Source organism: Lycium barbarum, chromosome 10, assembly GCF_019175385.1.
Source record: "Lycium barbarum isolate Lr01 chromosome 10, ASM1917538v2, whole genome shotgun sequence".
Taxonomy (NCBI): domain Eukaryota; kingdom Viridiplantae; phylum Streptophyta; class Magnoliopsida; order Solanales; family Solanaceae; genus Lycium; species Lycium barbarum.
In genome coordinates, this window is record NC_083346.1 from 95,683,553 (window position 1) to 95,696,618 (window position 13,066).

General features: G+C 36.3%; 1 protein-coding gene across 1 annotated transcript; it reads right to left on the reverse strand.

Annotated features, from left to right (window-relative positions):
- Positions 1 to 6,892: 6,892 nt before the first annotated feature.
- LOC132613749 (protein STRUBBELIG-RECEPTOR FAMILY 3-like) lies at positions 6,893 to 12,420 on the reverse strand. The gene is made up of 13 exons (XM_060327955.1): positions 12,247 to 12,420; positions 11,305 to 11,461; positions 11,152 to 11,223; positions 10,933 to 10,998; positions 10,762 to 10,833; positions 10,607 to 10,678; positions 10,450 to 10,521; positions 10,307 to 10,372; positions 10,144 to 10,209; positions 9,141 to 9,587; positions 8,462 to 8,627; positions 7,580 to 7,711; positions 6,893 to 7,090 (listed from the first exon to the last, which is right to left on the reverse strand). Exons 2-10 carry the CDS (start codon positions 11,349 to 11,351, stop codon positions 9,548 to 9,550), a joined length of 573 nt encoding a protein of 190 aa, XP_060183938.1. The 5' UTR covers positions 11,352 to 11,461; positions 12,247 to 12,420; the 3' UTR covers positions 6,893 to 7,090; positions 7,580 to 7,711; positions 8,462 to 8,627; positions 9,141 to 9,547.
- Positions 12,421 to 13,066: the final 646 nt, after the last annotated feature.

The following is a 13,066-nucleotide window of genomic DNA, read 5'->3' on the forward strand; positions in this document are numbered from 1 at the left end:
CCTGAGCTCGGAGGTTAACCCCGTGCCTAGGTATGGCTTCATGTCTGGCAGATGAACGAACAATATAACTTGCTTAAGTTTCTCGACCGTTGACTTAGTGGCGTCTGAATCACCGGGTACCACAAATGATCTCGGGACTCCATAGTCGATTTCTTCATCTGGTGCGTTCCTTTCTCGATCTTCCAAAGACATCGAGATCAGAACCTGTGATTGCTATTTGGTATCTTATCCTTTGTTCGACTTCCCATCTTTTAGTATTAGAGGCTTAGAGACAGGGGCCATTTCCTCCACCGCGAACATCTCTTTCGCAACCTGTTTCTCACCACGGACCGTCTTAATTCCCTCTGTGGTTGGGAATTTCAACACTTGGTGCATAGTTGAGGGCACTTTCCTCATGTTATGTATCCACGGTCTTCCAAACAAGGCGTCATATGTCATGTTACCTTCGATCACGTCAAACTTAGTCCGTTGCGTGGTTCCCGATGTGTTGACCGGTAGGGTGATTTCGCCCCTCGTCGTTTCGCACGCTATGTTAAACCCGTTAAGTACTCGGACTGCTGGCACGATCTATTCTAATAGTCCCAGTTGTTCGACGACTCTCCAGAATGATATTAGTCTAGCTACCTGGATCAACTAACACACGGTTAATTCAAAATTTATCGACAAGTACAGATATTACCCGTGCATCGTTGTGAGGTTGAACGATGCTTTCTATGTCCTCGTCACTGAACGAGATGAAACCCTCAGGGTCATAATTCCGAGTTCGCTTCTCTCTTGTGATGAAGACTTTGGTGCGTTTCAATATCGGTCCCTGAGGAATGTCTACTCCCCCAATAATCATGTTGATCACATATTGAGGTTCTTCCTATTCGACTTGCTTGTTGGCATCCCAGTTTTTGAAGTGAGTCTTGGCTCGTTCACTTAGGAATTCCTAAAGATGTCCCAAATTCAATAACCGAGCGACTTCCTCCCTTATTTGCCAACAATTCTTGCAAATCAAGCTTTTATCTCTTCGATCCGGGTTGGACTGGAGAGGTCTCGGCCACCTTGTCTCTTAAATGCGACCGAGAGCTGCTGTTATGCCTGCTACATCCACATTGAAACTGTATTATGATATTCTCGGGGCCTTTTTACTTCCGATGGTTGGAACCATTCTTATTCATCAGTCCCCGATTGCTCGGATTGCGGTCGTTCCTTCTATCGTTCTTGGTGAAGTCGTTACCCCAACCGTGGCCTCTTCGATCGGGTGAATAAGGCTGATACCTGTCTCGAGATTGTCTTGATTCTCGATCTCTCGCCCTCTTCGATTGATCATTTTCTCTGTACGGTCGTGACGATCTCGAGGAGTTCCTCAGAAATTGATCGTCCTCGACCCTGATTTTTGACTGATATCTGTTGTGTACATCGGCCCATGTGATTGCTGGGTACTCCACCAAATTTTGCTTCAGTTCTAGAGATGTGATCGAACTTCTTGGGTTGAGTCCCTGAGCGAATGCTTGAACGGCCCAATCGTCTTGTACCGGTGGTAGATCCATACACTCCATATGGAACCGGGCCACAAACTCTCGGAGTGTTTCGTTCTCCCGCTGCTTGACATTGAACAGGTCTGATTTCCTCGTTTCCACTTTTATGGCTCCAGCATAAGCTTTGACAAAGGCATCTGTAAGCAGAGAAAAAGAATCAATAAAATATTCGGGTAAATTGTGATACCATACCATTGCGCCTTTCGACAAGGTCTCCCCAAATTTCTTGAGTAGCACCAACTCTATTTCGTCCTTTTCGAGGTCGTTGCCTTTGACAACGCATGTGTTTGCGGTCATATGCTCGTTTGGGTCGATGGTCCCATTGTATTTGAGAATATTAGGCATTCGGAATCTCTTCGGGATCGACTTCGGCGCAGCACTTGGAGGGAAAGGCAACTGAATAGACTTTTTGGAGTCTGGTCCCTTCAATACCGGAGGTGCTCCTGGGATTTAATCGACCCTCGAATTATAAGTTTCCACTTTCTTATCATTTGCCTCTACCCGCTTTGTCAGCTCTTCTAGCTTTCTCATCAGTTCAGCGGTTTGCCCAGGGTCATTCCCATTGTTCTCAACAATGGGCCTCTTCTTCCTCGGGGCGGTCTCCTCGGTTTGTTTGGACTGAACAGCGTGGGGCGCTCGATTCTGGATTTGTAATTGAGCTATGATCGCTTGTTGGGTCTGCAATTGTGCCATAGCCATTTTTAATTGATTCCTGAGATGTTGCAATGTGGCTCAATTGCCTCCATCTGCATGCGTGTCACACACCGATGACAGTCGGTATTCAAAGTGTTTTGAGAGTGAGGATCAGCTTCGTTTGGATCAACTGGGGGTACATCATTGTTAGGTACCCCGTTGTCATTTTCCTCGTGGTGGCTTGATTCAGCATGAAAGTTAACAGAGTGAGAGTCTGACATGTCAAATAGTCCTGAAATCAAACTTCAAAGAGCAGGCATAAAATAACGTGCGTTATTGAAATTAGTATAAAACCACCACTATTATCCTAGGCCCCACAGTGGGCGCCAAACTGTTTACCCATAAAATGGATAACAATTAAATTTGTATGCGGTGCAAAGGATATGCAGTTTAATTTAATGCGAATGACTATAAAGCGACAAATAATAAAGCAAGTGTGAGTAAAAACAATTAAACCACGGTAAAGCATCGATTGGTCTTGGGAAGCAATTGATCTGTTGGATCGGGTCCTAGGAACCGGGCTCTGTTACAGTGGTTAAGTAATGAACAATGATAGAATACTTTAGAGAGATGGATAAACACTTAGAATCAAATTGTATTGCTTAGTATGTTTGTGCGTACGAAGAACTCGCCCAAAGAAAAAGGGGTCCTCCTCGTTATATAGTAGAGGAGTCCTAACCCTAGTACAAGTCTAAATAAGGTATAATCTTCAATTACTTGACAAGTGAAATCGCCGCCGCCATATCCAACTGATGGCGGATATTTCGGCCCCTCATTTATCATTGTTAACCGCCTTCTCATCCTATCTCGATATTCAATTCTAATCGAACTTAGTGACCCGGGATCAGACGTGCTCTATCTTGCTACAGTCCAACGCTTGACCTTGACCCCGACTGGGGTTCGTCCGATCCAGCAACAGCCGTCATGATCTTAAATTTCTAGTCGAGAAACCGAGGATACCCTTACCCTCGGTTTTGCCCATATACACTGGTCCATCCTACTCCTGTAGTAAACAAAAGTACAAAAATGCGTAATACATGAAATTTTAGGTACAAACCTCCTTGCTCAAGGGAATATAAACTATAATCCACTTTTGAGATTTCTCTCAAAACGCCACTAAAACAATAAGCAGTTTCAGGTTACAAAGTCCATAACCTAAGCGATTTAATCCTAGCCACTTAACGGCCTACGCCTACTCTGATTGTAGCAACTAGCTTCAAGCTAATTCTAGCCGAAAAGTATAAGTTCTCTCTGAAACTGAAACTACCTAACAGTAATGCTTCCAGAATAAGCAAATAAGGTTACAATTCGTAACACCTACTACAAGATCTAGACAAACTAAAGAACTAAAAGTAACTTCAATTTTTTTGAACTTGGTTCTTCAATTTTATCTCTCTGTCTCAATAGAAAATTGCTTCTTGCCTTATGTTCTCACAATGCTCTCAATGTAGGTGCGGGAAATATATAGACCACACGGTTAACAACTTAGGTTAGAGATAAACATTAAAGAATAAAATATCTTCTACCCTAGAGAGTAAAGGAAGTGCACGGAAAATCACACGTCTTCTCTTAAAGTCTATAAACTAGGAAATATTGAGTGGTTGCTAAGTCACAAAACACGAAATAAAAATATATATTATGCGTGAAATGAATCCTAGATCCCTTAGGATTAAGTTCTATGTATTAATATGAATCAACTAGCAGGACTAGGTTCTTCAAATTATAATAGCCAGCCCAATCAAGCCGCTATGTTTGTTAATCATCGAAATCATATTTCAACAATATGCTTTCTCCTGCAAAAGATTTTTATGTAATACAAATGAAATCTAATGTTGTTTTTCAGTTGAAATGTCTTTGCGCATTTATTTGTTTAGAGAAGTAATTTATATAGTTGAGAATAACCGTACAAAAAATAAATAAATTAGAGGAAGTATTTATGACGTTTAATTTTTAGTTTCCAATTGTCTTTTTGGTTTTATCCGGCTTCCATTTATTAGTTTCCTTACATGTATATAGAAGGAATTTTTACATGGTGTAGCTAACATATAAATGTATTTAAGTATAATAACTACACTTTAATTTTATTACAAACTGTAGCTATAAGGTATTTGTATTTACAACTCGTAGCCATAACGTATATGTATTTGACATACTGTATTTTTGGGCAAACTAGATGCATTTGACTGTATGTGTTGTTTGACTGATCTATATGCATATATATTTGGCTGACTGTATTTTGGTAAAGTAGAGCATTTTACTGTATGTGTTGTTTGACTGAACTATATACATATGTATTTGGCTGACTGTATTTTGGCAAAGTAGAGCATTTGACTGTATGTGTTGTTTGACCGAACTATATACATATGTATTTGTTGATTGTATTTTGGAATTGTGTATTTAAATACACCCGAATACACGCGAAACAGGTAAAACATAGCTACGAATTATAATTACAATTAAAAACAATATCTACATTTGGTTAGAAGCCTAGAAACTATAGTTGTTTATGTAAATTAACCTATATAGAAAGCACTGATCATTAGTGGGCTCATTTGGTGCTAATTCAAATTAGCCAAGCCAATAAGTTTTGAATATTGAGTATCTAAAGAAGAAAAAAGAAGAAGAAGGTTTTGGTCATTTAAACGAAGAATGGGAGAAAACAAAAATTATACAATGGATTCTCAGAATTAAGATATAGGAACAAAATTTTAGTAACTAGTTAAATTGTATAAGTTTGTTTCCTAACCCTGAAAATCAGCTTCTAATTAAAGATGTTGCCTGATTGTCTTTATTACTTACTCTACTATGGTAAATAATTGATCCAGATTAAAATGATTGATGTGTGTGTTTATATATATATATACATGTACTCCTATAATATCTTTGTGCAACATCTTTGCTTTGCTAAAAGAAAGTCCAGAAGATGAAGAAATCATCAATCATTATCTGTTTCCTCACTTTCTTGCTTATTTTCTTAGGTAAGTTTTGCTTTTGTTTTATTGCTCTACATTTCAGTGTCAAAAATACATTTTCATCTTAAGGATTATTTTATTAAAATATCATCTTCTTAACTAATAGTAATAAAAGCCAAAAAAAAAAAAAAATAGAGTTATCGAGTCTACAGTCACACAATGAATTATTTACATACACATTATTAAATTATTTTGTTGTTGCACCCACCATATATTATTCGTCCGCCTGTAAGAAGAATCCCCTCAAGAATGCTGATATAATGAAAATATGAAAGAAGCTACAAGTTAGATAATTATGGAATCATTGATTGAACATTTTGATTATGTATTTAAGTTATATTTATTGACAGTATAAAGTTTTTACATTAGCAGTATTTTAAACCTGAGAAATAACATGTTAACTACCATTTTCAGCCACTACTTAAAACTTTTCATAAGAATTCATATGTAATTACCTTACAATCGATCTATTTAGGTTATCATTTTTTATATTGCAAGTGCATAGAAAAATTCATTCTGTATAACATATCTTATATGTGATTCAATCTTAGGTTCGCCTCTTAAGGTGCTAGGACAAGTTTAAAAGTGTCATGAGGCATCAGATTGTCATATAGCCACTTGCCAGAAAGAATATCAAATATGTTACAACGGAACTTGTGTTTGCATAAACCGACATGGATATCTTGCTAGAGATGGTTCTACAAACAAGCCCGTCCATTTGCGACACTGATTGTTAAAATAATAATTAAAAAAAAAAAAAAGTGTCCTCCTAAATGTTTATCAGATTGTTTGGGTGGGACAATGCGTATGCGGTGGTAAAACTAAAAAAATAAGATATTGGTAGAAAGTATAAGAGAATGTTTTGTTATGTTTTTTCGACATAAATGAGATAAAGAGAGATTCTTACTTTCTTTCTCTCTACAAGCAAAGGATATGTCTTGCACAATTTGGAGTTATTTAATTGCAATCCAGCAAAATTATTATTAGAACTCTCGATCGGAAGTAAAAAAAATTAGCTACTACTATAATCAAGGGCTGGCTAAGGATTTGAAAACAATAAGTGGTCTATTGTATTTAATAGAAATCAGTTATTGGTTTTTTTGTTGAACGCTTAAGTAGAAGAATATTTCACGTAGAACAATTGCAATTGTTGTTGTAAATTATAAGTATTAGTTTATGGACGTACATTACACAAATATACCACCCACTTTTATTCTATATTATGTGAGTAACCATAACTACTAAAAAACTGCTAATTTCCGACATACTAAAAGACCTCAATTGAGGTCGGAAAAAAACCGACTTCATGAGGTCGGTAAACACCTCATATTTTTTTTTAAAATAAACAGACCTCATGAGGTCGGTAATATTATACAAAAATTCGAAGCGAACATATATCAACCTCACGATGACGCAAATTTATTTGAAAGTAAATATTATAAATTACTAGACAGAGTTGGCCCGTGCCAGCACAAGCCCAATGGTTGGGGTTTTTCGTAGAGCTATTGTAATTGTAGTGATTTAGATACAACAATAGAGCAGTCGATAAACAAAAGATTTTCTTCATATACTATTGATTAACATAAAGGACCACAAATAATAGTGGTGGGTTGAATTGATTAGGAAATGCTTTCCTCTTGACTAACACAAAGGATTACAGACGATTGCGAACACAAGTTCACTTGACAAATAACACTACACTGATGAACAGAAGCTGAAATAGCATGATTTATGGATATTATGGTTGGCAAGTGTTATGTTGTTGTTTACATACATTGATTGCTGCATAATTTACATAGAAACTATTTACATGCTATACTATCTACATCATGGATATGACATTGCGTCTTGTGTGCTGCTTTCTTCGTAGGCTAGTTCTGAGTAGTGTTTGGCAAAAAGTACCTGTGAAGTTATTAATAGACAATTGTTAGTGATCGTGCGTCTAGTAAAAAGAAATTACTGAAATTAAAGTGTATAACGTTGAGTGCATCTAGCAGAAGTTTTCCAAAACGAAAAAACATTATAAAACCAAAAACATTGATGCCACAGTAATTGTACCTTGATGATACTCAATCATAGCATTGGTATAATACATTTATCATGGCACAAGCGCATCAAGAAAAATTTATTCACAGTATTTTTGCATGCGTTCGACAATGTAGAGAGCACACTGGAGGGATCATAAAAGTCAAGATCGTCACAATGGGAATATTTGGCAACCTTTGTCAGATATAGAGATTTCACACTCTTTTTCTTTGCTATGAAGCATGTTGATCATTTTTATAAAGTTCATACTGAATTCCCACCAATGTGTTCATACTGAATCCCACCACCAGAAAGCTAAGCATACAAATAAAAAGAAGAAGAAAGGAAGCAAGCAAAAGAACCCACCAGAAAATCGGACGAAGCAGCACACAATAGCTCAGAAGTACAATGGAAAAGAAGCCGAAGAACATTGAAGAGAGAGTTCAGCAAAATACTGACAACATCCAGATGAGAAAGCAAAGAGCCGTCCTTGAAAATCTGGAACAGAAGAGGAAAGAACTGATTCTTCTAGAGCTACCAAGTGAGCGAGAGAAACAGTACGGAAAGAAACATAATTGAGATCCTAACTTGCAAATGTGATGATATATTCAGAGAATACATGAAATCATTTAAGCACAAGCTTTTCAGGTTTACAGTCCAAGAATTCGATTCCTAATTCTCCCATAGCACACGTAACAATACATGTTGTTATTAACATTTCTGTAAGCTCACCATACTATTAACTCTCTTTTAACAAGTTCCCTTGAATTCAAGTCCAATATCAGGCAATAAGAAAATGCTTTCAACCATTTAGCTGCCTAATCTAATGTCAGAGCTGCCGATGTAAATTAGAAAGTAGAACGAACATACTATACAAACAGGACCAACAACTTACCTAAAACTTCCAGAAAAAAGACCAAACTCTCTTTTATTTAAAATGGAAATATTAGTGTTAAAATTCTTCCTTGATATACAACTTTTTCACCAATAATGAATTGTCCAGCACTTGTAGCATGAAAAGGGAAAGAAGCCTTCACTGTGCTTGAGCACTTATAACTCTTAAGAGGCAAAATATTCAAACACGTAAGCTTAGCACTAGTTCAACAGTTTCTAAAAAGAGAGGGAAGAGGGAGGGAGGGAGGGAGAAGAGGGGGGGGGGGGGGGGGGGGGGGGGGGAGATTAAGTCTGAATCTTGAGCAGTGATGTTGAGTTTAGAAGGCAAAAAGAGAGCTGAATAGATGAGCTAACCTGGTAGTGCACTGATAGTGTTTTTGACTATTTTCAAAATGGATAGAGCAAAAGCAAAAGTCGAGCAGCAGTGAAGATGCACGGAAGCAGTACCAAAAGTAGCGTCAAGTGCATTTAAAAAGCCAACCATATTGAACAGTAGTATTTACACTGCAAAACCCCACCCCTACAAAAACAGTAAAAGAAGAAAAAGTTTTTGTAAGACTTATTCAATTTACCTTCTCAAAAAAGACTCATTCAATTCAACCTACATTTCTTTCTTTCATTTCATTTCACTGATCTTTAGGTACCTGTCTATAAGAAAAGAGTATCTGGTGAGTAGTGATGGTTACATTTCCTCTTTACAAATTCAGCATCAACCATTTCAATTAATAACCGTGTAAAAGATTTTGAGCAGGTAGTCATTTAAGTGCGAAAGTAATGTTGTAAATTCTATTTACACAAGAAGAAAAGAACGGGGAAAAAAGAAGTAGAAGAATACAGACAGAAACCTTGATTACCATTTCATAGGCTCATATCGTGCAGCTAGTGATTCATGACTAATAATCTTCGTTTTCTTAAAGAGACAGATAAGCTACTTTTGCTAATGGAATTCAAAGCATGTCTGGACTATTATCAACCTAATCACAAGCTTCTGATAAAAAACGAGCAGTTCTAGTAAGATTTGTAATATGAATACCCTTACGCTTTGCCGAGATATAAGGCGCCATTTTAGGATTCCATTTCCTAGTACCATGACCAAAATGAACTCCTGCATCCATCATCTCTTCCAAATTTATGTTCCAATATCTTCTTGTCATTTCTCCCCACACCCTCTCCCTTTTTTTATTCTTGAATGGCGCATAGCAAAGCAGCGCCAAATACACCGGCAACTCCCATCATATGAAAGGGGTTCAAGGTCCAATTATGAAACCCTCGAAAAAATAGGATGAATCAGTATCTATTTCAGTGAGAAAAATTGACCGTAATGGAGAAGTATAATCATAGTAAGAAATACCACGGGGAATAAAAAAAAGAGCTCTTGATCTTACCCATTTCCTTTCAAAACAGTCCAACGTATATGGTCCAGTCTCTTATGATTCTAGCCTAGGCAACTTGTGAAGTCCTGATTCCAAATCTATAGTTCCTTGGACCAAATTTATGAGAAATTATGAATAGCAAAACAATCAAGAATAAGTAAAACAGATGCTAAGTTCCTCAATTGTACCTATTGTAATGTATCGTTAGGACAACACAATTAAAATTGCTCGTATATTACCTTACTTTTACCCGTTAACATGATCAGTTTTTTTTAGATTAGTTCCATTAATTCAAGTCTGTTGCTAAAGACGAAGACTATTTCAACTTTTGTGGAAAATTAAAGACAATTCAATCAATTGGTCAGTAGGGCAACAACACTTTGGCAGAGAAGAGAAAGAGACGGTGGTGTTTGGACCTGCGGAGTAATAATTCCATTCAACTGGTGAAACTTCTCGCAAATTTTCGTTTCTTCTAATTTTTGATATTCTCTTTAGTATAATTGAACTTCAACAAGGAATCTGTTTCCATAATTTCTGAATATGTGTCTAGAAGATTGCGTCGGATAAAGAGGCGCAAGAATGTAATTAACGGCCAAGAATATATTGTAGCTTACAAGCTAGAAGATAAAGAACAATAAGAAGCAGAAAGTGAAATGTACTTACTTGAAAGTGGGAACAGAAAACAACTTCTGAGATATGGGCCCATTAAACAGGTTATTTTCCACATTCCTTGAGGGACACAAAAGATGGATAGATATTAGTAATGTATTAAATTATTCTATAGACTTGGATTAATATTTGAATTAAATATAGTTAGGAAGAGTACAAATCTGCGAGGGGAAGATCTTGTAGAACATCAAGAGTTCCAGAAAGCTGGTTATTCTGCAAATGTCTGGAGATCAAGAAATTAGCTGCTTTTCTATCAGTCATAAATTACAAACCAATTCAACAATATGTAGAATCCCTCACAGAGTGGTCAGCGAGGACAAGTTTCCTATTAATGACGGCAAAGCTCCGCTGAAACTGTTACTTGACAAATCACTGTCAGAATACAAATAAACCACCAGTTATGGACAATTGAAAACCTCTATGGCAATATTGAAATGCTTTTATTTTGGTGTCATACAAATTAACCAATGCTGTAAGGCCTTGAAAGGAATCAGGAATTTCTCCAGTCAGTTGGTTTCCATTGATAGGCCTGAAACAAAAGAGAAGTATAGCTGACTGGAACCATGATTATGGACGGGAAATCTCTAATCTAAAATATAAGTTGTAACTCACATTGCTGATAATTGACTTAGGGAAGATAAAGAGCTGGGGATACTTCCGGTTATATCATTATCTGAGAGAAAACTGCCAAAAGGTAAAGACTATCAAATGGTTTGCTCAAAAAGTAAAGCTGTAATAGTTCAAGCTTCATTCTCTGTTTCTCAGGGAAATGATAATACATACATATTCTGCAATGTAACTGGCAGATTGGATGGGATGGTTCCGCCAATGTGATTGTTACTCAGATCTCTGCCACAAGACGTTTCCACAATTATTGTTCACATGTCACACAATAAAAGACACTTCTAGAAAAGGAAACATTCACATAAATATATGCAGCACATGCACATAAAACACAACCAAACATATGTCAAAGAAGATATATTTATCAGGCGCATGTACATCGTTTTGAGAAAAGAAAATGATGCCAAGTTATCCCCAAGTTCACCTGCTAAGTTAGCAACATTTAATTGACTGCAAAGAAGATGATTAGAAGGATTAACATTACAACTTCCAAATATCCCTGAAATATTGCAGCAAATGAGAGGTACTTACATGGATAATACATTTGTCCCATTGCATACGCCATGGCTCATTCTCATATCTTTTTCTCCTAGATTTCCATGTCCTTTGGTACACCACACACAATCACGATCACGTGTCAAGAATTTGTTTCCTAAATATAGCTCATTCTCATAGCTAAATTTGCTTCCTAAAATGCAATATACCACTGCATATGTCAACACTATGCCAAAACTAAAAGACGATATAGCCTTTGATTGACCAAAAAAGTAAAACAATGAGAAGATAGTCCTAATGAAAATATACAGTTAGCAACTGGCAGCATGGAAAGAACAAAACTTAGTGGAAAACACGAAATTAGGCAAAACAAGATACTATTTCAGACCTTAACTGATGTTCCGTCATTCCTGTGGTTCCTCCTTTACCCTATTAAGTTTTCATCTAAAGAAGATTATTGGAGAAGCCCCTAGACCAAACAATAAGCCTTGGAAGTGCTAGGTTATTTGTGCATTTCACCTATCAATACTGTTCAAGAGGATAGACAATGTTGAGTTTAATCAAATAGTTGCTCTAGCAAACAACATTTAAAATATAAACATTCACAAAGAATATCAAAATCGTAACATAGAAAAATATAAAACTATTTAGTATCATCTCCTCAATATATATTTTTTTGTTCACGTAGAAACCACAAAGAGAGAGTGAATATTTAATTTTCCAAAAAAAATAAAAAAAAAATACTACTTAATGGAAAAATATTAACACAATCATAATCCCCAATTTAAAACTCTAGGTTAAAATCTCAAGGGTCCGATCAGTACAATATCCCTATCACATGTGATTTAACCCAAACCAACCATTGAATTGTGATATTTACAAGTATCAGGAAAGCCCAGAAAGAAAGGGAAAAAAAAACAGATCAAGGAAAGAGAGGAAGATGGAAAAAATTTAATTGAAAAGCAGATATACGTATACCTGCCTGCACAACAAGAACACTCAAAGCTCTTGAAAGCAGGGGAAAATAAAAAGCGATCGATGGAGAAAGCCGTACAACTTTGTAGAAAATGCAGAATATCTGCCCTATTTTAATTTTAATTAATAATGGGAGCGGGCCCGAATTACGGTTTTGCCCCTGGTCGAAACTCAAGCCTTTTATTTTATTATATATACAAGAAAATTTTTAATAAGCCGACCTCGTCAGGTCGGTAATATTTTAAATTTAAATAATAATAATTTATAGTACCGACCGCATGAGATCGCTTAATTTTATTAAAAATATTCTATAAATTGTTTTTTAGAAAGCGACCTTCTGAGGTCGCTGTCACACCCCATTTTAACCGGGTCCGATTTAGGGAGTATGACGTGTTGGTGATTCCTGTTTATTTGTTTTAAGGAGTCGCCACCTAATTAATTTAACGGTGAATTAGGACACCTAAAGGTCAACTAAGGCAAAGTTAAAACTAAACTTCAATTAATAGTCTACTTAACCAGTGTGATTCTAGGTAAGGGCTCTATATTATCCTAAAGGGAAGGGGTTAGGCATCCTTTAGAATCCGTTAACTTACGGTTATCCGACCAAACTTAGGTTAATTAATCAGATTGAATAAGATGCTTGAAGTTTTTAAGAAAAATAGGTTGTAAATGTTATTAGGGTTTTAAAGGAAACATAATGATGCTATTTAAACTATCTTGAAGAAAAATACATAGTAGTCCACTTAAAAAATAAAACTTATAAATGTTGTTGAGTTTAAAATAATAATTTTATTGTAAAATGAGAAACTTGCAAAATATAATG